At 41.3% G+C, this 27,374-nt stretch overlaps 1 protein-coding gene across 2 annotated transcripts in view; it reads right to left on the reverse strand.

Annotated features, from left to right (window-relative positions):
* Window positions 1–1,313: 1,313 nt before the first annotated feature.
* Window positions 1,314–27,374, reverse strand: part of LOC144773785 (protein FAM171A1-like) — a 155,042-nt gene continuing 128,981 nt past the window's right edge. For both annotated transcript variants that reach the window (XM_078658896.1, XM_078658899.1), the window contains exon 3: window positions 1,314–3,211. In XM_078658896.1, the coding sequence (XP_078515022.1) occupies window positions 1,978–3,211 (1,234 nt within the window). In that variant the 3' untranslated portion in view covers window positions 1,314–1,977. The remainder of the gene's footprint in view (window positions 3,212–27,374) is intronic.

Below are 27,374 nucleotides of genomic sequence, written 5' to 3' on the forward strand. Positions count from 1 at the left end.
CAGCCCTTGCATTGATAACTTTTGAGGGTCATGTAAATCTGGGAACGAAGGAAACAAGAATATGTGGAGGGAGAGAAGAGAGATCCTGATGTACTAGGGCGCTGTGGCAGGGCCTGTTCTAGGATTTCCGGGGGCCTGGGAAGAAAGAGAATGTGCGAGACCCCTTTAAATTGCATAGATGTGACACATTCAGGGCTGTTTGCATCTACTCCTGAAGCTGCAACCCCTCCCTCTCAGCCACCTACAAGCCCCTCTTAACCGCTCATCAAGGGCTAATCTCCAGAGAGGGTTATTACTACCAGGGAGTCAAGCAGCAGGGCAATAGCCATCCTGCTGTGTCTCTGTGTGGATGGAGGGTGGAGGCTTAATTGCTGGACAAACCGGAGGAATGTGTCTTCCTGCAACTGGGAATAGGGGCCCCCCTCCCCTCTGGTTCCCCTTCCTACACCATAGCAGTGAGGCCAGGGGAGGGAGGCCTCCTAAGGTGGGCCCTTTCAAGGTGTCACCTTTCACGCCATGGTTTGACTGTCGCATTGTTGTGGGCCCTTTGTTGGAGAGCTGACTAAGGGACCTGGGCAGCTGCCCACACTGCCCATGCCTTGCCTGGGCTCTGCGCCATGGGATGCCTTTCTGTCTGTCATCCTTTATTTGACAGATAGGTCTAGGCTTGGTAGGGAACTGGTTGGACTGCTATATCATTCCTTCTGTGACAGATGTCTAGGCCTGATAGAGGACAGTACTGCTGAGGTTTAGGGGACTTATCCAGCAAAAAAGCCTCTTGTTCTGTTCTAGTCACATCCGCTGCATCCTGATTTGAGTGACAACAGCTATAGGGAGAGGAACCACTAGGCAGCAAATAACAAACATCTTTAGACAATCTAGGCCCATTATTGGTTGCACATATAAAGGAGAAACATTCCTCCAATCCTGTACTGGAGCTACTGTCCTATCGCTAGGTTTCAAAACAAAATCACTAAAACAACAAGCATTGGCAAAGAAAGTAGGTTTTGGCAATCCGAGAGTTATAGGCATTGTCAATCTTACTGCATGTGTGTACAGCACTGGGGCTGGTTTTGTTAAAATGCACATATGCATTAACATTGCCAATGTCTATAGCTCCCCGACTGCTGAGACCTATTAACTTTGCTAATGCTTGTTAATTTTAGATGATAAACCTCAGGGAAAAATGCTAGCATGTTAATAATTTGACACACCTATTCCATAGTAATTTAAGTACCTTTGAAGGACTCAATTCACAATGTGAACAAGACACGCAAACAAAGCATTTGATCAAAAACTACATTTGGTCAGTTAGAAATAGTTTATTAAAATCATAAGTTAATATTTACAGATGTTTAAGATACATTTAGTCATTGCCCCAAATAAAAGACAAAGAATGATCCCAAAAAAAGACTATTATGACTGTACTATGGAAGCTTGGACCTTTAGTATAGCAAACAAAATCCCCAATCAATGGCAGGTATATCTTGAATGTGGTTTAAAATCCAGCAACTCTGGTACGAAAGCTACAATTCTCCAAGACTGATTTCAGAACAAAGGCTTCGCTGGAAGCACCCTCAGTATCCAGACTTGTTGATGGCATTCGTTGTGCTAAAGAAGTTTGCTTGTGAGACATTAATGGATTTTCACAAAGTTAGTGATTTTGATAAATGTTCAGTGGCAATTAAATAAACAAAAAAAAAAACAACCCCCATAGAAAACTCAAACCATAAAAATGCCTATATAACCATTTAGAAAATTATGTTTGAGCAGATCGTCCCACGTGTACAGACAAAATATTAAATACAGTACAGGAATTATATCTGTACTTGTGAAGCCAAACGGTGCATAGGAAAGCATATCTAGAATCTTGTTTCTCTCACCCTTATGCAGGCTACTTGATGTAAGCAGGATACCCCTGAATGATGTCCTAGCCTGTCCAAGTCGATCTGAAAATGAGCCCTTTAAGCTATTCGTTCAGTAGATCCCCATTAAAGGTCTCTCCTCTATTTTTTGCCACTGGCTTCTCTTGTTCTCATAAAGTACTTCATTCAACTTTAAAACAGCCTCAGTATGTGAAATCTGCACTTCAAACCCTGGCTCCTTTTCTTCCATTTTCTTGGTATCTGAATTATCTATAGGGCCGCTGCAATGTAGTTCTTCAACTTCGAAGCTGCACCTTGCCTCTGAAGTTCTGGAATGTTCTAGGGTTCCTTGCTGGGGGACCAGCATTCCAGCACAGCCTTTGTTTATATTTTGTTCCTGCCGCAACTGGAGCTCAAGGATATCTACTCCAGAATCCAAACTGGTCACATTGTTGATGTTTTTCTTGCAACTTCTGGCACTGTCAGTCAAAGGACCATTTCCTAGGAAGATAAACCAGGCCTTTGGAGAAAGCAGGTCGCGTGTTTTTGGCAAGTGAACAGCAGACTGTCCTGTTAAGCTGTTCCCCTCCAAATTCACAGCAGTCATAGATGACGCTCTAGGAGTCCCGGGCACAGGCTCAGATTCCGTACACCTATTTTGGTTGGGAATATCAGCAAGTCTACTCTGTTGACTTATTCGCAGCAAGGAATTCCGACTCAGGATACTAGTTGTTGAACGCCACAAACAGTGCAGAGGACTTCTTTCAGAGAGAACTGAACAATGTCCCTCTTGTCTTGTTGGCCTCATGCCATCCAAAGAAGTATCATCTGGAATAGTAGACTCTTGAGGAGTTTGCAAAAGGGCTGAGTCCAACTGGCTATTCATAGAGGAATTATGTCTCTTAGAGCAAGTTTGTTCCCCTTGCGGGCATTCCTGTTCCTGATCATTCCTCAGGCTACTTTCCATTAGTGTAGGGCATGAGCTGAAAAGGCTATAGGTAGTAGAGTCTCGACAAATATGTTCACATTCTTGCCTTTCCACCAGAGGGAGCCCTGAGCTTAGCCTAGCTTGTTGACTTACAGCTCCCTTTTTGCTCTGCAGGGTAGCCCAGTTTTCCAAAGTAGTGCAAGATGTTCCATGGTCCACACGCTGGCTGATTACACTCTTTGGTAAGGACCAAGAAAAAACCGGACTGATCTGTGGTGTCTGTGGTACATAAAACGACAGTCCTGGAGGGTCAAGGAAGTTCACATCGACACCAGTCATGGAGGTGGTCTGCTCCTTGGTACGCCCACTCAGCATTCTTCTTTTTCTTTCAGGGTGTCGCATTTGGAAACATTTTTTCCTTGTAAAAAAAAATATTTTGCAATATTAGAATTTTCAAATATTTAATCCTGATCATTTCAATTACTTTGCAGTTTGGCCAAACAATCCGATCATTAAACCATTTACATCTTCAGAGTCAAACATCCCCGTTTGTTTTTGCACAGAAGAAGAAAAACTAAAATCTTTGTCCGTTCTCCATTCCCAAGATTAGCAAGCCTGGAAAATTAATTAGATTGTGTTCAGTTTAATAACCTGTTTTTCAACCCTCAAATGTACTGCGTGGATTTCCAACCATCCAGCAAACTTCATAACAACCTTTGAATACCTCGTGCTGTGCTGCTCAGCCAGTTTATTCCCTCTAGAGTAATAATGGAGGTACTTAAAAATATTTTGAAAATGTATTTTAATGAAAGAGGTTATATCAATGCATTACATTATTATCAATTATGCAAAATAATGTTTTGTGAATTGCTCAAACTAATAGGGCTATAGTTTGCCGGCCTTGGCCTATCCCCTTTCTTATATATTTACAGGATCTCGGCGATCTTCCACAAGGGTGGAATCTTAAGACCCAATAATATGGCATTGAATATAATATTTATGTACGGTCCCCACACCTCTGTGTTGAATTAAAATATATCATTTGGGATCCTGTATTGGCCCCTGGTAGGGGCAAAAATGCATGAATTGATGGCATTTAGTGTCTCTGGTAAGGTGAAAACAAAATTGTAGTTAAATTTCTGAGCAGAGACATTTACTCAGTATGTCATCCTCGTCGATGGCTCCACTGTTAGAGTATAACTTGCTCAATGGAACCCAATCATTGGGTTGGACACAAAGATCCAACTGTGCAAATATACAAAAAGAAAACACAATTAATCCACATTGTATTACTGAAAGGCATATGCATTATCCACTCTTCATCATGAATTTGAGAAATTTCCAACAATCTCAGGAAACCCAGAGTCAACTTTTGGTATCTTTTTAATGTAAACCCCGCTTTTGGATGCTATGCCTAAAACAAAAAAGCATTGGCATAGCCAATAGGTCTCGCCTTTGGTGCCTTATGTGTTTAGCAAGAACTTTTGGCTATGTTGTAGAGCATTGTGGCTGCTTTGCATTATGTTCAAAACTTACAATAAAACGTGTTAAGCATTTTTGTTACCTTTAAACAAACAAAGGCATTATATGCAACTGAAAAACCGGATTAAAAAAAGATTTTAACCTAAAAATTGTCTTCTACTTTTTTGTGCTTGCACTGCTGGCAACTACTTCCTGCCTGTTCTCATGCTGGTTTGTTATGTTTTTGTTATGGGAGAGCGGGACATGAACAACGGGCGAGTGGATGTTTGAAAACAGTAATTTAATTAGAACACGAGCAGCGGACTGACACTAGGGGAGAATCAACAGATGCCAGACTCCAAGGGCAGATTGACGTGATTCTTAAGTGGTGCGCGGATGCAAAATGGTGGTGGTGAATGATGTTTGGTGCTCAGATGGTGACACTATATGGGGTGGATAGGTGGTACGTTGTGGATTGTGGAGTTTTGGGGTTGAAATATGTTGTTTGGTGTGTAATTATGCGGTGTGTATTGGAAATGTGTGGACTTGAATTGTGTGGCCTGGAACTGTGGTATTCTGTAAAATTATGCTAAGTGAAATTGTGTCATGGTGTGGAGTGCATTTTGCATTAAGTGCAGTGTAATTGTGTAGCATATAATTATGTTGCTCTGAGTGGTATTGTGTGGAGTGTATGGTGCATTGAGAAGAGTGTAATTATGTGGCACTGAGTGGTAATATGGGGAGTGTATGTTGTATTCAGTAGAGTGTAATTATGTGGCGTGTAATTATGTGGCACTAAGTGGTATTTGGAGTGTATCTTACATAGCGTACAGTGTAATTAAGTAGCATATAAGTATGTGGCACTGTATGGTATTATGTGGAATGTATTTATGTTGCATTGAGTAGAGTGTAAGTATGAGGCGTGTAGTTATATGGCACTGAGTGGTATTATGTGGAGTGTATTTAAGTTGCATTGAGTAGAGTGTAACTAGGTGGCATGTAATTATGTGGTATTTGGAGTGTATGTTGCATTGAGTGCAGTGTAATTATGTAGCATATAATTTAATGGCACTGAGTGGTATTGTGTGGAATGTATTTATGTTGCATTGAATAGAGTATAATTATGTGGTGTTTAATTATGTGGCACGGAGTGGTATTATGGGGAGTGTATGTGGCATGGAGTGTAATTATGTAACATATAATTATGTGGCACTGAGTGGTATTGTGTGGAGTGTATGTTGCATTCAGTAGAGTAATTATGTGGTGTGTAATTATGTGGCTCTGAATGGTACTTGGAGTGTATCTTACATAGAGTGCAGTGTAATTAAGTAGCATATAAATATGTGGCACTGTGTGGCATTATGTGGAATGTATTTATGTTGCATTGAGTAGAGTGTAAGTATGAGGCGTGTAGTTATATGGCAATGAGTGGTATTATGTGGAGTGTATTTATGTTGCATTGAGTAGAGTATAATTATGTGGCACTGAGTGGTATTATGGGGAGTGTATGTTGTATTCAGTAGAGTGTAATTGTGTGGCGTGTAATTATGTGGCACTGAGTGGTATTATTTGGAGTTTATGTTGCATGGAGTGCAGTGTAATTATGTAGCATATAATTATGTGGCACTGTGTGGTATTATGTGGAGTGTATTTATGTTGCATTGAGTAGAGTGTAAGTATGTGGCATGTAATTATATGGCACTGGGTGGTATTATGTGGAATGTATTTATGTTGCATTGAGTAGAGTAAGTATGAGGCGTGTAATTATGCGGCACTGAGTGGTATTATGTGGAGTGTATTTATGGTGCATTGAGTGCAGTGTAATCATGTAGCATATAATTATGTGGCACCGAGTGGTATTAGGGGGAGGTTATGTTGTATTCAGTAGAGTGTAATTGTGTGGCGTGTAATTATGTGGCACTGAGTGGTATTATTTGGAGTGTATGTTGCATTGAGTGCAGTGTAATTATGTTGCATATAATTATGTGGCACTGTGTGGTATTATGTTGTGTATTTTTTGTTGCATTGAGTAGAGTGTAAGTATGTGGCGTGTAATTATGTGGCACTGAGTGGTATTTGGAGTGTATGTTGCATTGAGTACAGTGTAATTATGTAACAATTATGTGGCACTGACTGATATTGTGTGGAGTGTATGTTGCATCATTAGAGTATAATTATGTGGTGTGTAATTATGTGGCACTGAGTGGTACTTGGACTGTATCTTGCATTGAGTGCAGTGTAATTATGTAGCATATACCTATGTGGTACTGAGTGGTATTATGTGGAGTGTATTTATGTTGCATTGAGTAGTGTGTAATTATGTAGAATATAATTATATGGCCCCAAGTGGTATTGTTTGGAGTGTATGTTGCATTGAGTGCAGTGTAATTATGTAGCACATTTATGTGGTATTATGTGGAGTGTATTTATGTTGCATTGAGTAAAGTGTAACTAGGTGGCGTGTAATTATGTGGCACTGAGGGGTATTATGGGGAGTGTATGTTGTATTCAGTAGAGTGTAATTGTGTGGCGTGTAATTATGTGGCACTGAGTGGTATTATTTGGAGTCTATGTGGCGTGGAGTGCAGTGTAATGATGTAACATAATTATGTTGCACTGAGTGGTATTTTGTGGAGTGTATGTTGCATTCAGTAGAGTGTAATTATGTGGTGTGTAATTATGTGGCTCTGAATGGTACTTGGAGTGTATTTTACATAGAGTGCAGTGTAATTAAGTAGCATATAAGTATGTGGCACTGTGTGGTATTATGTGGAATGTATTTATGTTGCATTGAGTAGAGTGTAAGTATGAAGCATGTAATTATGTGGCACTGAGTGATATTATGGGGAGTGTATGTTGTATTCAGTAGAGTGTAATTGTGTGGCATGTAATTATGTGGCACTGAGTGGTATTATTTGGAGTGTATGTTGCATTGAGTGCAGTGTAATTATGTTGCATATATTTATGTGGCACTGTGTGGTATTATGTTGAGTGTATTTGTGTTGCATTGAGTAGAGTGTAAGTATGAGGCGTGTAATTATGTGGCACTGAGGGGTATTATGGGGAGTGTATGTTGTATTCAGTAGAGTGTAATTGTGTGGCGTGTAATTATGTGGCACTGAGTGGTATTATTTGGAGTCTAGGTGGCGTGGTGTGCAGTGTAATTATGTAACATAATTATGTGGCACTGAGTGGTATTTTGTGGAGTGTATGTTGCATTCAGTAGAGTGTAATTATGTGGTGTGTAATTATGTGGCTCTGAGTGGTAGTTGGACTGTATCTTGCATTGAGTGCAGTGTAATTATGTAGCATATACCTATGTGGCACTGTGTGGTATTATGTGGAGTGTATTTATGTTGCATTGAGTAGAGTGTAAGTATGAGGTGTGTACTTATGTGGCACTGAGTGGCATTATGTGGAGTGTATTTATGTTGCATTGAGTAGAGTGTAATTATGTAGAATATAATTATATGGCCCTGAGTGGTATTGTTTGGAGTGTATGTTGCATTGAGTGCAGTGTAATTATGTAGCACATTTATGTGGTATTATGTGGAGTGTATTTATGTTGCATTGAGTAACGTGTAACTAGGTGGCGTGTAATTATGTGGCACTGAGGGGTATTATGGGGAGTGTATGTTGTATTCAGTAGAGTGTAATTGTGTGGCGTGTAATTATGTGGCACTGAGTGGTATTATTTGGAGTCTATGTGGCGTGGAGTGCAGTGTAATTATGTAACATATAATTATGTGGCAGTGAGTGGTATTTTGTGGAGTGTATGTTGCATTCAGTAGAGTGTAATTATGTGGTGTGTAATTATGTGGCTCTGAATGGTACTTGGAGTGTATTTTACATAGAGTGCAGTGTAATTAAGTAGCATACAAGTATGTGGCACTGTGTGGTATTATGTGGAATGTATTTATGTTGCATTGAGTAGAGTGTAAGTGTGTGGCATGTAATTATGTGGCACTGAGTGGTATTATTTGGAGTGTATGTTGCATTGAGTGCAGTGTAATTATGTTGCATATATTTATGTGGCACTGTGTGGTATTATGTTGAGTGTATTTGTGTTGCATTGAGTAGAGTGTAAGTATGAGGCGTTTAATTATGTGGCACTGAGTGGTATCATGTGTAGTGTATTTATGTTGCATTGAGTAGTGTAATTATGTAGCATATAATTATATGGCACTGAGTGGTATTGTTTGGAGTGTATGTTGCATTGAGCGCAGTGTAATTATGTAGCACATTTATGTGGCACTGTGTGGTATTATGTGGAGTGTATTTATGTTGCATTGAGTAGACTGCAAGTATGTGGCATGTACAGTACAGTAAACTTTATTTGATCCAGACCTCAACTGAGATCACCAAATACAAAATTTAGAATAATTTTAAATACTCATAAAAATGCTTAGTTAAAACACTGCGAAATGGTCAGTGACGATATTCAACCACCAACTCAAACAGCATTATAATGAATTTGGTCAAATAAAATCTTCAAATTGTACTTCTTGCTTAAAACAGCTTCAAAAAGCTTTTTAAAAACTTAAACAGATTATGACAGACATACTCATTAACCGGAAAGTTACACAATGTAATTAAATCTTGAGCAGAGAAAGGGTTATACTTTAATTGAATTGAGATTATATAACGTCATCGGGCCTTAACTATGCTCTTATTAAAACAGATTAATAAACGAGGAACAAGTCTTGTTGGCCACCTTTGCAGAGTTCACATAAACCTTTAAGGTTATTAGAACCATCCCAGCTAGCTAAAAAAGTGGCTAAAGGGAGTATACCCAAGCGTGAAAGTAAAATACACCGGCTTACGCAGTGCTCTAATTGAAAACGCAAGTAAGGGACAGAAGTATTGAATTCTTTTTGTTCAGCAAACCGTTTATAATGCTTCAGTTGACAGCAGTGATCTTTATCAGATTCAAAACTGATTCTAGGGGCCGAATGTTTTAAAAACAATTTCAGGTGTGCTGGGGACCACTCCTGTAAAAGTGCATCAGTGCATTGTGAGACCTCCAAGGCCTGTACCATATTCTTATTAAAAGTATACCCAGACGCTTCCTCTCTAAAAGTCTCCAATTTTAACAAATATCTTAAGGTACCTGGGGCTGCATGTAGTAAATTGTAGGCCCACCTGATAATATTAGATATTACTCTGGCAAAGATTCCCGTTACTGATAGCTCGAGACGTAGGGCTTGAACTGGGACCGACTGTGCCACTTTTATCAGTTTACGGAGTATGATACCTTCTTTTACTTTTAGAGATTGCCATGTTTTAATTTGTGAATACTCCATGGCATATGATAAAATCAGAGGGATTTTTATACTGTAAACTTCCAGCATTGAAGTAAAGTGTTTACTTCCTGTGGAAGTGTCTACTTCCTGTGGAAAGGTACAATCTCTGTAAAGCCCCAACATGGGAATCTGCCTTCTGGTTTAGATGGCAAAGGTGGGCTTTTATCTAGGAGGTTAGAAGTGAATGTACAACCCAAATACACATACTCACTTACAGTCTCTTTTGGTTTGTCTCCTAAAGACCAAGTAGAGGTTGACGGCTTCCTTCTGCCACTAAAGTGGAGTGCTTTAATTTTATTAATATTTGGCATCAGGAAGTTTTCGGTTGCATAAAGATTTAGTTCATTCAGAGATCTTTGTAAACCTATCGGGGTCTGGTCAAGAATTACGATATCATCTGCATACATTAAGCAAATTATATCTACTTGAGCTAATTTTGGGGGAAAATGTTTTCCTTGAGAGAGACGCCCTGGGAGATCGCTGATATAAATAGAAAATAACAAGGGAGCTAGTAAGCATCCTTGTTTTAGCCCATACCGCGAAGGGATGGGTTTGGTTAGGCCTTTTTCGCCCCCCATTTGACCTCTGCACCATGTAGATGTATGAAGGGAGATTATTATTGTTAAGAGGTCTTTGGGTATCCCTAATTTAGCCAATTTTCTCCATAGTGTCGGACGATCTACACTATCTAACGCCGTCGAGAAATCGATAAAAGCACAATATAAACTTTGGCCGTTTGACTTCACAAACTTATCAAGCACAGTTTGGAACACAGCAATAATAACAGGAGTTGGGATCTGGCAGGCTTCTTCAAATGGAGATTTCCCCCTGTTATAGATTAGTGAATTTTGAGATCTTACCATTGAAGTCCCGAGCCATAATCATCATAGGGTATCCCCTTACTTCTAGTATTGATTCAATTTCCTTGAATGCTTTAATCAGGGTTTGATCTTTTGAGGTACGTGGTGGAAAATAAATATTAAAAAGTAAGATGTCGGATAGAGACTCCAATCTTTCTTTCCGGCACTTAATGCTGATGCATTGGACATTTGGGAGTGAGAGCTCGATTTCCTCCGGGTCCCAATCTATCTCTTCTCTCATTAAGATTGCTAGGCCTCCTTTTGCGTGACCCCTTCTGAAAGCCTCTGCTGTTTTTGCGCGAACGTTATCGTGGACCATGTTTCTTGGAGTAATATGATAGACGGTGGATGTTCCAGAATAAAAAGCAATTTTTCAGTTGTCTTTCCCGCAATGTTCCATGACGTAATAACATGCCTAGCGCTAAAAGGGCAGTTTCAAATCTTTGCCCAACTTATTCCTGATTAGAGATCCCGCAATCCAAGCCCAGGAATTTTCATCCAGATACGGCTTTTGCCGTGAATCTGATCCGTCCGAAATTTGCCGAACACCATCTTTTATAGAGATCTGCAAAGGAATATCTTGCGCAGATTTCCTTTCTTTTCCTTCCGTTCTCTGTTGTTTGAAGTTATTAATAGAGGTTCCTTTTATTCCTTTGACTTCCTTGGTCTCTTTACATACGGAGCTGGCCTTTTTAACCATAGCAATATCGAAACCATTTTTATGGAGAGTACTTTGTTCTTTAATTATGACAGCTGGGATGACATTAGACCAAAACTCAACACGGGCCACCGAACAGGTTGTTTTATCTGGACAAGAGACTCATTTTATTTCTCCTGAGGTTAACGAATGAAGCGATCCAATCTTATTTAACAATGCAACTATTCTTCCTCGATTTAATGGACATTTACCACTGGGGAATATATCTGTGAAATCGAGTAAATTTTGGCGTAAGGCCTCGAGATCCTCCTTGGGATCTAGGAAGTCACCATTACCCTCTGTTATATGTTCTTTTGGATTTGGGCAGTTTGAAGAGTAATTCAAAGCTGGCGGATTTAATGCTTTACTGCCTTTTATTTCCATTAGGATGATTTTTGGAGAGGTATTGTATGATCCGTTGCTCTTTGGGAAATTGGTTTCTTCCTCAACATATTCTGCTTAACTTACTTGGAGAAATTTTATTTTTCGCGATGCTCTTTTCGAAATTCTCCGTTTCACTCTTTTCTTCAACAATTTTGGTTTATTCTTTTTCCCAGACTTATAGTTCTTTTTTTTTTTTTGGGTCGTTCTTATTGGTTCCAGAGAAATTAGTTTGATCCGATTAGACTCTTCCCGTTTCCTTTCAGTTGGTCGAGAAGGGGAGAGACCTGTTTTTTGTTTTTTGGCTACAAAGATCGGGAAAAAAGATATTCATTTTTGGATAACATTCCCCTTCTCTCTTCCTGGTCCTGGGTCTTTAATAGTTTTCGAAGCAAATAAATTTCATCACCATTTGGGAAATTCGTTTTTTGATTTTTTTGTATTTGGAACTTTTCCCTTTGGTTTCCCTTCTGCTTTTCCGCCTTTTCTAGCGTTGGCGAAATACAGGGGACCAAGGCGGTTACATGACACTTCCCTTTTCTGCCCACCTCTTGCTGTGGGCTTAGAGTTTGCATATGTGTCGTTTTAACTGGTGAATTTGATTGAGCCATTTGTTTTTTCCTTTTTTTTATCTACGAGATATTGAAGAATTCCAGTTTGAGTTTCTAAGATCTGATCCAAATTTTACAAATTCTTTTCCAGAAGTGTTAGTATTGCGTCCATAATTCTCTGTAGAGACAGAATAGTATTAGATACAGGATCTTGACTGGGCACTGATTGAGGCATAATAAACGACGGGAACTCAGTCGATTGAGAGAAATTTTGATCTAGCTCTAGCAAATTGCTCAGAGTGCTTGATAATATACGGACGGATTGTTTTTGAGCATTATTAGATTCGAGATGCGTAGGTGAGATAAGGTTAAGGTCCGGTAGAGTAAAATCAGTTGGTGCGACTTGAGTTGGGCCCTTCTTTATTTTCGTTTTAGAGAATATCCCTGGAAGGCCTTTCATAAGCGAGAGATTCTCAAGCTCTTTGTGCTCATGGGACAATGTGGAATCGTATGTTTTCTGAAGAACTGACGGTAGAGCATTTTGGGGAGGGACATCCTTAGATGGGAGGGCACTGAAGGCTAGGTCCTCACTTATAATGTCAGCTTTCCTTTTTACTTTAATTGCGAAGTGTTTTGTCTGATCCTCTTGAGAAGACTTACTTACGAAATCTGTAGTCGATATCGCTGAAGGTAAGAAGAAATTTGTTATTAAGGATTTCTCTATCGGGACCAAAGCTACAGCTTGAGACATTGTACAGGAGCTCTTATAGATGACTGAAGATCGTGCAGTTCCCACTTTTTTCATGTGTATAGTGCGGGACCATAGCCTTTTGTAGACCATACCGCCTTGCCGTTAAGGGGGGGCTGAAAGATGAATTAGCGGAGATATTTCCCCCTATCTACCTACTAAGTGCTAGAACACCCAACCTCCAACAGCTTTCACCTGTTTTCAAGCCTTCGTATCTTACTGCCCGCCTTCCTGACAGTCTGGCGAACCTATCGCCCTTAGCCAGTTTCAGGCTCCTCTTCGGAACACCTTATCACCACCCTTCCTATAGTGTACTATAGGCAGGTCTCCGGTCTTAGGCAGACACGACTCTCTCCCTTTCCAGGTAGGATGGATCGCAGGATGGCTCGCCTGAAGCGGAGTTCGCCTGAGCTGTCGAGTTATTAACTAGATATGCAGAAGTGCAGCCTAATTCTGCCAAGTGCTACCAGGGGGTAAATTAGAAATGAAATCCGGCTCACTTCAGTTCCACCGGTCTCTCTTGTCGAGGAACTCGTCCCATAATGCCGAAAAGTGAGTGATTGGAAGCGTAAAAGAGTCAGCAGAAAACTTCCAGATGCAGCTATGGCCGCCACCGCCACGGCGCCACGGCACAATCTGCTAGCGATCTACTTCTTTTGTTGTAATTTCTCAGATTTCTCAGATTACAAGGATACAGGGGAGGTGCAGAACTATGGGATATGCGGGGATGATTAACAATCTTATACCGACCTGCTGACCTACTAGCATCATCGATTTTTCGCTTTCTCCACTCCTCCGCCCCTGCTTTCTCTTCCACCTCTGCGCTGCTCGGCTGCTGTGTCCAAGATCAGGGCGGTGCATTTTTGCCACTAGGGAAGACGCTCCCGCAGCTAGATCTCAACACCACGGATCTTAGCAACACGTCTCCACGCAGTATCCACCGTTTTCCGTTCTTGGCTCTGGCTCCGGGAAATGGGTGTGCTCCGGGAGTGCTTGCCGGTGTTCACTGACCGGAACGAGGTGCACGGTTCAATGCCAGCACTCCAGCAGTTCTCCCCCAGCGGCTCCCCCCTCACTACCGCTAGTCTCCGCAGCAGCTCTCCACCCGCAGTCCGCACAGTCTCCCACCGCTTGCGCCGCCCGCAATCTCCCGTGATCTCCCTCAGTGGCGAGGAGCGGCAAGGCCCGATCCCGAAGGCTGGAGGAGCCCGGCAAAGTGATACGGCGTGAAAGAGTGAGGAGAGCCCCACGGCGTCCACTACCACCTCTGAATGCAGCGCTCAGCGTTTTTCATCGGGAGCAGGAGCAGAAACCTGGCCTGGAATCAACTCATGTGGCATGTAATTATATGGCACTGAGTGGTATTACGTGGAGTGTATTTATGTTGCATTGAGTAAAGTGTAATTATGTGGCGTGTAATTATGTAGCACTGAGTGGTATTCGGAGTGTATGTTGCATTGAGTGGTGTGTAATTATGTAACAATTATGTGGCACTGAGTGATATTGTGCGGAGTGTATGTTGCATTCATTCGAGTATAATTATGTGGTGTGTAATTATGTGGCTCTGAGTGGTACTTGGACTGTATCTTATATTGAGTGCAGTGTAATTATGTAGCATATAATTATGTGGCACTGAGTGGTATTATTTGGAGACTATGTGGCGTGGAGTGCAGTGTAATTATGTAACATAATTATGTGGCACTGAGTGGTATTTTGTGGAGTGTATGTTGCATTCAGTAGAGTGTAATTATGTGGTGTGTAATTATGTGGCTCTGAGTGGTACTTGGACTGTATCTTGCATTGAGTGCAGTGTAATTATGTAGCATATACCTATGTGGCACTGTGTGGTATTATGTGGAGTGTATTTATGTTGCATTGAGTAGAGTGTAAGTATGAGGTGTGTACTTATGTGGCACTGAGTGGTATTATGTGGAGTGTATTTATGTTGCATTGAGTAGAGTGTAATTATGTAGAATATAATTATATGGCCCTGAGTGGTATTGTTTGGAGTGTATGTTGCATTGAGTGCAGTGTAATTATGTAGCACATTTATGTGGTATTATGTGGAGTGTATTTATGTTGCATTGAGTAAAGTGTAACTAGGTGGCGTGTAATTATGTGGCACTGAGGGGTATTATGGGGAGTGTATGTTGTATTCAGTAGAGTGTAATTGTGTGGCGTGTAATTATGTGGCACTGAGTGGTATTATTTGGAGTCTATGTGGCGTGGAGTGCAGTGTAATTATGTAACATAATTATGTGGCAGTGAGTGGTATTTTGTGGAGTGTATGTTGCATTCAGTAGAGTGTAATTATGTGGTGTGTAATTATGTGGCTCTGAATGGTACTTGGAGTGTATTTTACATAGAGTGCAGTGTAATTAAGTAGCATACAAGTATGTGGCACTGTGTGGTATTATGTGGAATGTATTCATGTTGCATTGAGTAGAGTGTAAGTATGTAGCATGTAATTATGTGGCACTGAATGATATTATGGGGAGTGTATGTTGTATTCAGTAGAGTGTAATTGTGTGGCATGTAATTATGTGGCACTGAGTGGTATTATTTGGAGTGTATGTTGCATTGAGTGCAGTGTAATTATGTTGCATATATTTATGTGGCACTGTGTGGTATTATGTTGAGTGTATTTGTGTTGCATTGAGTAGAGTAAGTATGAGGCGTGTAATTATGTGGCACTGAGTGGTATCATGTGTAGTGTATTTATGTTGCATTGAGTAGTGTAATTATGTAGCATATAATTATATGGCACTGAGTGGTATTGTTTGGAGTGTATGTTGCATTGAGCGCAGTGTAATTATGTAGCACATTTATGTGGCACTGTGTGGTATTATGTGGAGTGTATTTATGTTGCATTGAGTAGAGTGCAAGTATGTGGCATGTACAGTACAGTAAACTTTATTTGATCCAGACCTCAACTGAGATCACCAAATACAAAATTTAGAATAATTTTAAATACTCATAAAAATGCTTAGTTAAAACACTGCGAAATGGTCAGTGACGATATTCAACCACCAACTCAAACAGCATTATAATGAATTTGGTCAAATAAAATCTTCAAATTGTACTTCTTGCTTAAAACAGCTTCAAAAAGCTTTTTAAAAACTTAAACAGATTATGACAGACATACTCATTAACCGGAAAGTTACACAATGTAATTAAATCTTGAGCAGAGAAAGGGTTATACTTTAATTGAATTGGGATTATATAACGTCATCGGGCCTTAACTATGCTCTTATTAGAACAGATTAATAAACGAGGAACAAGTCTTGTTGGCCACCTTTGCAGAGTTCACATAAACCTTTAGGGTTATTAGAACCATCCCAGCTAGCTAAAAAAGTGGCTAAAGGGAGTATACCCAAGCGTGAAAGTAAAATACACCGGCTTACGCAGTGCTCTAATTGAAAACGCAAGTAAGGGACAGAAGTTTTGAATTCTTTTTGTTCAGCAAACCGTTTATAATGCTTCAGTTGACAGCAGTGATCTTTATCAGATTCAAAACTGATTCTAGGGGCCGAATGTTTTAAAAACAATTTCAGGTGTGCTGGGGACCACTCCTGTAAAAGTGCACCTGTGCATTGTGAGACCTCCAAGGCCTGTACCATATTCTTATTAAAAGTATACCCAGACGCTTCCTCTCTAAAAGTCTCCAATTTTAACAAATATCTTAAGGTACCTGGGGCTGCATGTAGTAAATTGTAGGCCCACCTGATAATATTAGATATTACTCTGGCAAAGATTCCCGTTACTGATAGCTCGAGACGTAGGGCTTGAACTGGGACCGACTGTGCCACTTTTATCAGTTTACGGAGTATGATACCTTCTTTTACTTTTAGAGATTGCCATGTTTTAATTTGTGAATACTCCATGGCATATGATAAAATCGGAGGGATTTTTATACTGTAAACTTCCAGCATTGAAGTAAAGTGTTTACTTCCTGTGGAAGTGTCTACTTCCTGTGGAAAGGTACAATCTCTGTAAAGCCCCAACATGGGAATCTGCCTTCTGGTTTAGATGGCAAAGGTGGGCTTTTATCTAGGAGGTTAGAAGTGAATGTACGACCCAAATACACATACTCACTTACAGTCTCTTTTGGTTTGTCTCCTAAAGACCAAGTAGAGGTTGACGGCTTCCTTCTGCCACTAAAGTGGAGTGCTTTAATTTTATTAATATTTGGCATCAGGAAGTTTTCGGTTGCATACAGATTTAGTTCATTCAGAGATCTTTGTAAACCTATCGGGGTCTGGTCAAGAATTACGATATCATCTGCATACATTAAGCAAATTATATCTACTTGAGCTAATTTTGGGGGAAAATGTTTTCCTTGAGAGAGACGCCCTGGGAGATCGCTGATATAAATAGAAAATAACAAGGGAGCTAGTAAGCATCCTTGTTTTAGCCCATACCGCGAAGGGATGGGTTTGGTTAGGCCTTTTTCGCCCCCCATTTGACCTCTGCACCATGTAGATGTATGAAGGGAGATTATTAATGTTAAGAGGTCTTTGGGTATCCCTAATTTAGCCAATTTTCTCCATAGTGTCGGACGATCTACACTATCTAACGCCGTCGAGAAATCGATAAAAGCACAATATAAACTTTGGCCGTTTGACTTCACAAACTTATCAAGCACAGTTTGGAACACAGCAATATTGTCCAATGTAGAATGTTTTGGGCGAAACCCAGCCTGATACATAGGAACTACTTTCCTGGAAAAAGCCCAGTCTATATCTTACCAGAGGCGTCTAGGAGAGCTATTTGTCTATAATTTGCAGGGTTTGTTCTGACGCCTTTTTTTTTTTAAAAGAGGGACAACCACGCTCCCTCGCCAAGATTCAGGAATTTCACCACTTTCCAGGCAATATTGGAAAAGAGGGGCTAAAAATATTACCCAGTCTTCAGCGTTATTTTGTAAAACTTTGATAGGAATCTTATCTGGACCCATTGCCGCTGAGGACCTGTCAGAGGAAATCCGAGTAGAGATCTGAGCGGCTGAGATTTCCATTGTATTCTGTAAGAGAAGTTTCATCGCCGCCTGATCCAGTCCAGGGGATAAAAGGTCTTGATGGTTGGATTTATAGAGCCTTAAGATATACTTTTCCCAATTTGATGATGATACAGGAGTCACTTCAACAGATTTACGTACCCCCATCTGAGCGGAGATTATTTTCCAGAATGCTTTATTGTTAATGTGTTTTATAGCTTGTTGGATGTCTACCCAGACACAATCTCTCACAGCTTGTCTTTCTTTCGTCCTTTTCCGTTGATGTAGTTTTTTCAATTTCCTTATTTCTCCTTGTCTTAGTTCGCAAAAAGAGCGGAATTGCCTTCTAGTCAATTTATTTAATTGTCGAGCATTACTAGTCTCCAGAGTTTTTCGCGTCAGGCATGTTTAAACAGGTTCTCGTCTCAGAATACTACCTTGGAGAGAGGCAACTACCGTCTGTAAGGTTACCTCAAATCTGTTAATTGGATTACCGATATTACTCACTGATGTTAACAGATCTTGTGAGATCATATGATTTATTTTACTAATTGCTTTAGAGTTCCAATAGATCCTTCCTGTTTTCTGATTTACAACTGCCTGGCCTTCATAGGAGTGGAGAGACCACGGAGAGGGGTGCTGGGTGTAGATTTCAACTTCCACAGTAAGTAGTGCATGATCGCGTTCATGTGAATGTCTAGTAGAGAATGATTGGACCTTTGAGAATAAGTTTAGGCTGCAGATGAAATAGTCTATAATTGAAGACTTGGTTGGGCTTAATCTGGTAAATGCCGCCAGGATATCACCAACTATTCTCCCATTAATTATTACGCCATTAATTGTATCTCTTCTCTCATTAAGATTGCTAGGCCTCCTTTTGCGTGACCCCTTCTGAAAGCCTCTGCTGTTTTAGCGAACACCAAGTAATCTTTTTGCGCGAACGTTATCGTGGACCATGTTTCTTGGAGTAATATGATAGACGGTGGATGTTCCAGAATAAAAAGCAATTTTTCAATTGTCTTTCCCGCAATGTTCCATGACGTAATAACATGCCTAGCGCTAAAAGGGCAGTTTCAAATCTTTGCCCAACTTATTCCTGATTAGAGATCCCGCAATCCAAGCCCAGGAATTTTCATCCAGATACGGCTTTTGCCGTGAATCTGATCCGTCCGAAATTTGCCGAACACCATCTTTTATAGAGATCTGCAAAGGAATATTTTGCGCAGATTTCCTTTCTTTTCCTTCCGTTCTCTGTTGTTTGAAGTTATTAATAGAGGTGCCTTTTATTCCTTTGACTTCCTTGGTCTCTTTACATACGGAGCTGGCCTTTTTAACCATAGCAATATCGAAACCATTTTTATGGAGAGTACTTTGTTCTTTAATTATGACAGCTGGGATGACATTAGACCAAAACTCAACACGGGCCACCGAACAGGTTGTTTTATCTGGACAAGAGACTCATTTTATTTCTCCTGAGGTTAACGAATGAAGCGATCCAATCTTATTTAACAATGCAACTATTCTTCCTCGATTTAATGGGCATTTACCACTGGGGAATATATCTGTGAAATCGAGTAAATTTTGGCGTAAGGCCTCGAGATCCTCCTTGGGATCTAGGAAGTCACCATTACCCTCCGTTATATGTTCTTTTGGATTTGGGCAGTTTGAAGAGTAATTCAAAGCTGGCGGATTTAATGCTTTACTGCCTTTTATTTCCATTAGGATGATTTTGAGAGGTATTGTATGATCCGTTGCTCTTGGGGAAATTGGTTTCTTCCTCAACATATTCTGCTTAACTTACTTGGAGAAATGTTATTTTTCGCGATGCTCTTTTCGAAATTCTCCGTTTCACTCTTTTCTTCAACAATTTTGGTTTATTCTTTTTCCCAGACTTATAGTTCTTCTTTTTTTGGGTCGTTCTTATTGGTTCCAGAGAAATTAGTTTGATCCGATTAGACTCTTCCCGTTTCCTTTCAGTTTGTCGAGAAGGGGAGAGACCTGTTTTTTGTTTTTTGGCTACAAAGATCGGGAAAAAAGATATTCATTTTTGGATAACATTCCCCTTCTCTCTTCCTGGTCCTGGGTCTTTAAATAGTTTTCGAAGCAAATAAATTTCATCAGCATTTGGGAAATTCGTTTTTTGATTTTTTTGTATTTGGAACTTTTCCCTTTGGTTTCCCTTCTGCTTTTCCGCCTTTTCTTGCGTTGGCGAAATACAGGGGACCAAGGCGGTTACATGACACTTCCCTTTTCTGCCCACCTCTTGCTGTGGGCTTAGAGTTTGCATATGTGTCGTTTTAACTGGTGAATTTGATTGAGCCATTTGTTTTTTCCTTTTTTTTATCTACGAGATATTGAAGAATTCCAGTTTGAGTTTCTAAGATCTGATCCAAATTTTACAAATTCTTTTCCAGAAGTGTTAGTATTGCGTCCATAATTCTCTGTAGAGACAGAATAGTATTAGATACAGGATCTTGACTGGGCACTGATTGAGGCATAATAAACGACGGGAACTCAGTCGATTGAGAGAAATTTTGATCTAGCTCTAGCAAATTGCTCAGAGTGCTTGATAATATACGGACGGATTGTTTTTGAGCATTATTAGATTCGAGATGCGTAGGTGAGATAAGGTTAAGGTCCGGTAGAGTAAAATCAGTTGGTGCGACTTGAGTTGGGCCCTTCTTTATTTTCGTTTTAGAGAATATCCCTGGAAGGCCTTTCATAAGCGAGAGATTCTCAAGCTCTTTGTGCTCATGGGACAATGTGGAATCGTATGTTTTCTGAAGAACTGACGGTAGAGCATTTTGGGGAGGGACATCCTTAGATGGGAGGGCACTGAAGGCTAGGTCCTCACTTATAATGTCAGCTTTCCTTTTTACTTTAATTGCGAAGTGTTTTGTCTGATCCGCTTGAGAAGACTTACTTACGAAATCTGTAGTCGATATCGCTGAAGGTAAGAAGAAATTTGTTATTAAGGATTTCTCTATCGGGACCAAAGCTACAGCTTGAGACATTGTACAGGAGCTCTTATAGATGACTGAAGATCGTGCAGTTCCCACTTTTTTCATGTGTATAGTGCGGGACCATAGCCTTTTGTAGACCATACCGCCTTGCCGTTAAGGGGGGGGCTTAAAGATTAATTAGCTGAGATATTTCCCCCCTATCTACCTACTAAGTGCTAGAACACCCAACCTCCAACAGCTTTCGCCTGTTTTCAAGCCTTCGTATCTTACTGCCCGCCTTCCTGACAGTCTGGTGAACCTATCGCCCTTAGCCAGTTTCAGGCTCCTCTTCGGAACACCTTATCACCACCCTGCCTATAGTGTACTATAGGCAGGTCTCCGGTCTTAGGCAGACACGACTCTCTTCCTTTCCAGATAGGATGGATCACAGGATGGCTCGCCTGAAGCGGAGTTCGCCTGAGCTGTCGAGTTATTAACTAGATATGCAGAAGTGCCGCCAAATTCTGCCAAGTGCTACCAGGGGGTAAATTAGAAATGAAAACCGGCTCACTTCAGTTCTACCGGTCTCTCTCGTCGAGGAACTCGTCCCATAATGCCAAAAAGTGAGTGATAGGAAGCGTAAAAGAGTCAGCAGAAAACTTCCAGATGCAGCTATGGCCGCCACCGCCACGGCGCCACGGCACAATCTGCTAGCGATCTACTTCTTTTGTTGTAATTTCTCAGATTACAAGGATACAGGGGAGGTGCAGAACTATGGGATATGATTAACAATCGTATACCGACCTGCTGACCTACTAGCGTCATCGATTTTTCGCTTTCTCCACTCCTCCGCCCCTGCTTCCTCTTCCACCTCTGCGCTGCTCGGCTGCTGCGTCCAAGATCAGGGTGGTGCATTTTTGCCACTAGGGAAGACGCTCTCGCAGCTTGATCTCAACACCACGGATCTTAGCAACACGTCTCCACGCAGTATCCACCGTTTTCCGTTCTTGGCTCTGGCTCCGGGAAATGGGTGTGCTCCCGGGAGTGCTTGCCGGTGTTCACTGACCGGAACGAGGTGCACGGTTCAATGCCAGCACTCCAGCAGTTCTCCCCCAGCGGCTCTCCCCTCACTACCGCTAGTCTCCGCAGCAGCTCTCCACCCGCAGTCCGCACAGTCTCCCACCGCTTGCGCCGCCCGCAATCTCCCGTGATCTCCCTCAGTGGCGAGGAGCGGCAAGGCCCGATCCCGAAGGCTGGAGGAGCCCGGCAAAGTGATACGGCGTGAAAGAGTGAGGAGAGCCCCACGGCGTCCACTACCACCTCTGAATGCAGCGCTCAGCGTTTTTCATCGGGAGCAGGAGCAGAAACCTGGCCTGGAATCAACTCATGTGGCATGTAATTATATGGCACTGAGTGGTATTACGTGGAGTGTATTTATGTTGCATTGAGTAAAGTGTAATTATGTGGCGTGTAATTATGTAGCACTGAGTGGTATTCGGAGTGTATGTTGCATTGAGTGGTGTGTAATTATGTAACAATTATGTGGCACTGAGTGATATTGTGCGGAGTGTATGTTGCATTCATTCGAGTATAATTATGTGGTGTGTAATTATGTGGCTCTGAGTGGTACTTGGACTGTATCTTATATTGAGTGCAGTGTAATTATGTAGGATATAATTATGTGGCACTGAGTGGTATAGTGTGGAGTGTGTGTTGCATTCAGTAGAGTAATTATGAGGTGTGTAATTATCTGGCACCAAGTGGTATCTGGAGTATATGTTGCATTGAGTGCAGTGTAATTATGCAACATATAATTATGTGCTACTGAGCGGTATTATGGGGAGGTTATTTTGTAATCAGTAGAGTGTAATTGTGTGGCGTGTAATTATGTGGCACTGAGTGGTATTATTTGGAGTGTATGTTGCACTGAGTGCAGTGTAATTATGTGGTGTGTAATTATGTGGCACTGAGTGGTATTTGGAGTGTATGTTGCATTGAGTGCAGTGTAACTATGTGGCGTGTAACTATGTGGCACTGAGTGGTATTTGGAGTGTATGTTGCGTTGAGCGCATTATAATTATGTAGCATATAATTATGTGGCGCTGAGTGGTATTTGGAGTGTATGTTGCATTGAGTGCAGTGTAATTATGTGGCATGTAATTATGTGGCACTGAGTGGTATTTGGAGTGTAAGTTTCGTTTAGCGCAGTGCAATTATGTAGCATATAATTATGTTGCACGGAGTGGTATTATGTGGAGTGTGTGTTGCATTCAGTAGAGTGTAATTATGTTGTGTGTAATTATCTGGCACCGAGTGGTATCTGGAGTATATGTTGCATTGAGTGCAGTGTAATTATATAGCATATAATTATGTGCTACTGAGTGGTATTATGGGGAGGTTATTTTGTAATCAGTAGAGTGTAATTGTGTGGCGTGTAATTATGTGGTACTGAGTGGTATTATTTGGAGTGTATGTTGCACTGAGTGCAGTGTAATTATGTGGTGTGTAATTATGTGGCACTTTGTGGTATTTGGAGTGTATGTTGCATTGAGTGCAGTGTAACTATGTGACCTGTAACTATGTGGCACTGAGTGGTATTTGGAGTGTATGTTGCGTTGAGCGCATTGTAATTATGTAGCATACAATTATCTGGTGCTGAGTGGTATTTGGAGTGTATGTTGCATTGAGTGCAGTTTAATTATGTGGCGTGTAATTATGTGGCACTGAGTGGTATTGTTTGGAGTGTATGTTGCATTGAGTGCAGCGTAATTATGTAGCATATAATTATGTGGCACTGAGTGGTATTGTGTGGAGTGTGTGTTGCATTCAGTAGAGTAATTATGTGGTGTGTAATTATCTGGCACCGAGTGGTATCTCGAGTATATGTTGCATTGAGTGCAGTGTAATTATGTAGCATATAATTATGTGCTAATGAGCATTATGGGGAGGTTATGTTGTAATCAGTAGAGTGTAATTGTGTGGCGTGTAATTATGTGGCACTGAGTGGTATTTGGAGTGTATGTTGCGTTGAGCGCATTGTAATTATGTAGCATATAATTATGTGGCGCTGAGTGGTTTTTGGAGTGTATGGTGCACTGAGTGCAGTGTAATTATGTGGTGTGTAATTATGTGGCACTGAGTGGTATTTGGAGTGTATGTTGCATTGAGTGCAGTGTAATTATGTGGCGTGTAATTATGTGGCACTGAGTGGTATTCGGAGTGTAAGTTGCGTTTAGCGCAGTGCAATTATGTAGCATATAATTAGGTGGCACGGAGTGGTATTATGTGGAGTGTGTGGGTTGCATTCAGTAGAGTGTAATTATGTGGTGTGTAATTATCTGGCACTGAGTGGTATTTGGAGTGTATGTTGCATTGAGTGCAGTGTAATTATGTGGCGTGTTATGTGGCACTGAGTGGTATTTGGAGTGTAGGTTGCGTTGAGCGCATTGTAATTATGTAGCATATAATTATGTGGCGCTGAGTGGTATTTGGAGTGTATGTTGCATTGAGTTCAGTGTAATTATGTGGCGTGTAATTATGTGGCATGTAATTATGTGGCATGTAATTATGTGGCACTGAGTGGTATTCGGAGTGTAAGTTGCGTTTAGCGCAGTGCAATTATGTAGCATATAATTATGTGGCACGGAGTGGTATTATGTGGAGTGTGTGTGTTGCATTCAGTAGAGTGTAATTATGTGGTGTGTAATTATCTGGCACTGAGTGGTATTTGGAGTGTATGTTGCATTGAGTGCAGTGGAATTATGTGGCGTGTTATGTGACACTGAGTGGTATTTGGAGTGTATGTTGCGTTGTGCGCAGTGTAATTATGTAGCATATAATTCTGTGGCACTGAGTGGTATTTGGAGAGTATGTTGCGTTGAGCGCTGTGTAATTATGTAGCATATAATTATGTGGCACTGAGTGGTATTGGGTAGAGTGTATGATAGAGAAAGCCATAGACAGAGATCATGGGAGGCTGCGAGTTTCAGTCGCTGGTAGGATGAAATGGGTATATTTGGAAAAGGGATAGATAATTATGTGCAGGGATGAGCAGGGGAAAGAGACCATGGGATGGCAAAGCGTTCCAGACACTGGTAGGGTGAAAGAGGTAGATTGGGACCGGGATATATATTGATGGGCAGGAATAGGTGGGAGGGGGCTTCAGAAGCCGGGAGTGGAGGGCAGGGACATTATTTTTCTGGCTAAATCTTATGATTCAATGAGCACTGACTAAGAGCTCCTTACTTTGAACAGGCCATGTACCAAAAGTGAAGAGTTAAAAAAAATATTTTCAATGCATTTACCTAATTCAGTCCAGTGCACTCTCTGGTGATTAAACAACTGACATTTCCTTTTCACGGATGACTGCGGCATGCACGTACTTATGTTGTTTGTGCATGTGCAGCTGTGTCTGATGTCCTACAGTTCCCCCCGGGGCACAAGCAGGCATCCACTTCTGTCATTACAGCTGATCGCAGCAAAAAGACAGAAGTGGATGCCTGCTTGTGCCCCGGGGGACTAACAAAAAAACAAGCGTGCTGTGCCTATCGCTGGCAGCAGGGGGGAGGGAGAGAGGAGGGGGCCTGCACCTGCTTCCCTTACGGGAACGAGCGCTAACACCATATGTTTGCAAGTTATTTACAGCGCTCAAGCTCGCAAGGGAATAGCCACACGTGCACGCGTTGCCATTGAAGGCAATGGAACGCGTGCACTGTTGTGGCTTAACCCGTTTGCCGCAGCCGCGATTTCACGGCAGTGCGGCACTTCCGCAAAACGGGCGGTGCCGCGTCAGCTGTTGGACGTGCGCAGCACTACGAAGGTAGTGCTCGTGACATCCAACGGCCGACGGCAGCACTTAAGGGGTTAAAAAGGGGACCGATGGCTAAAGGTCTCCTCCAATCAGCGCATGCGCGCTGCATAGGCGAGACCTAAAAAAACTAAAAGAAGACATGATGACGCAATTATAATTGCCTCTTTCTGTGGGTGAGTTCATAAATCACAGTGCATGCGGAAATTAATGTAATTTTCCTTTTATTAATCTATTTTACAGGATGGCAGAATTGAATCAATTGTTTTTTATTGTGAAAGAACAAAAAAAAGGAGATTGGGGTGAGGGCTATTGGAGTAATTGAGGGGAAAGTAGAACACTGGGGAGGGAGGAACATGGGGGTGGTATGAAGCATACAACTGAAAGAACACCACAAAGCACGGAGGAGTTTGGAAGGGGAGAAGCACACAAGTGAGATAGTGAGCAGCACATAAGAGGGAACAACATAGAGGGCGGGGAAAAGCACACAAGCAAGCGATCAACACAAATCTCAGGGTGAAGGAGTTTGGGGAGAAGAAGCAGACGAGAGAAAGATCAGCACATGTAGGAGGGAGAAAGCACACAGAACATTTTGGGCAGGCCTTTGGCAGAGGGAGAAGCACAATAAGTGTTTCACTAAAAAGAAACAAGCATTGGCATAGCCAATCGGTCTCGCCAGTGGGAGTGCGGAGGAAGGAGCGTTGCTTTTGCAGAGCAGATGGTGCAGTGCAAATGTTGCCCATCCTTTTCACGTGACACTTGAGAAGTACATGGTATGAAAGTGCACTTAGCGCATGACTCATGTAGTGTTAATCAAATTAATGCAAGTGCTGCACTTGATATATATTAAAGAGTCCCTTCACTTTAGGCTTAGAAAACAGACTCACATGAAAGTTTTACCAAGTTTTACCATAATCAAGTGTGATTAATAAACAGTTTTCCATATTTAGTAAAAAATGAATTCACCTTGAAGATAAAATGTGACTTTCTAAATGTAGGTGCTACTTCATATGAATAAAATTTAGTGAACGCAAACTGCGATCAGAATATTTCTCATAGATGTAGGAAGCAACTAGGTTGAAAACGATATCATTTTGTGATGTGTAGTCGACATTTCTTGCAGGTGTTCACATGCGTTATTAATTTAGAACAGATACAGTAATGTACTACAGATAGAGAACTCAGGAGCCTGAGAAAAATATCTTGATGAAGGTACGTGGAGTAAAAGCGCTAACTAAATGAGCCATTCTGGAGAAGTTGTCATTTACGTATGCCTGAAAGAAGGATGCTGTTCCAGTGTTCAGTGTGGGATAAAATAGTCATGTTGCAGTCTGCAACGGAATAGGTCAGGTGAGTACAATGACCCTCTGATGGTGTAATCAAGGGATTTTAACAATTGAACTTCACACTAATATACCATTCCCTTTGGACTGTTACTCCGATTCTCCCCAGATCCCTTTCAGACCCTACACAGGATCCCTCACAGATCATCATTTCCTGATGCTGATCAGATTCCTTTTGACAGCTTTCCTTGATTGTCAGAAGCTGGCCTGGTATACGACGTCCACTTATGTAAGTGGGCACCTTGCACCAGTCCAGACAAACCGCATGGTGATTTAAGAGGTCTTAGACAACCATAGAAAGCTCTCTAAGTGGTAGCTGTGGAGAGCACCCTTCAGGCTTAGTCCAGAAAGAGTGTAAAGCAACTTGTTTTAACAGAAAGCAATCTTATAGTATAGATTAAGGGAAAATAACCACACTAAGTATTTATAAAAAATATATATTTATTATAGAATACTCTCTAGTATGTTCAAATATCTCCTACATGGAGATGA

This window comes from Lissotriton helveticus, chromosome 1_1, assembly GCF_964261635.1.
Source record: "Lissotriton helveticus chromosome 1_1, aLisHel1.1, whole genome shotgun sequence".
Taxonomy (NCBI): Eukaryota; Metazoa; Chordata; class Amphibia; order Caudata; family Salamandridae; genus Lissotriton; species Lissotriton helveticus.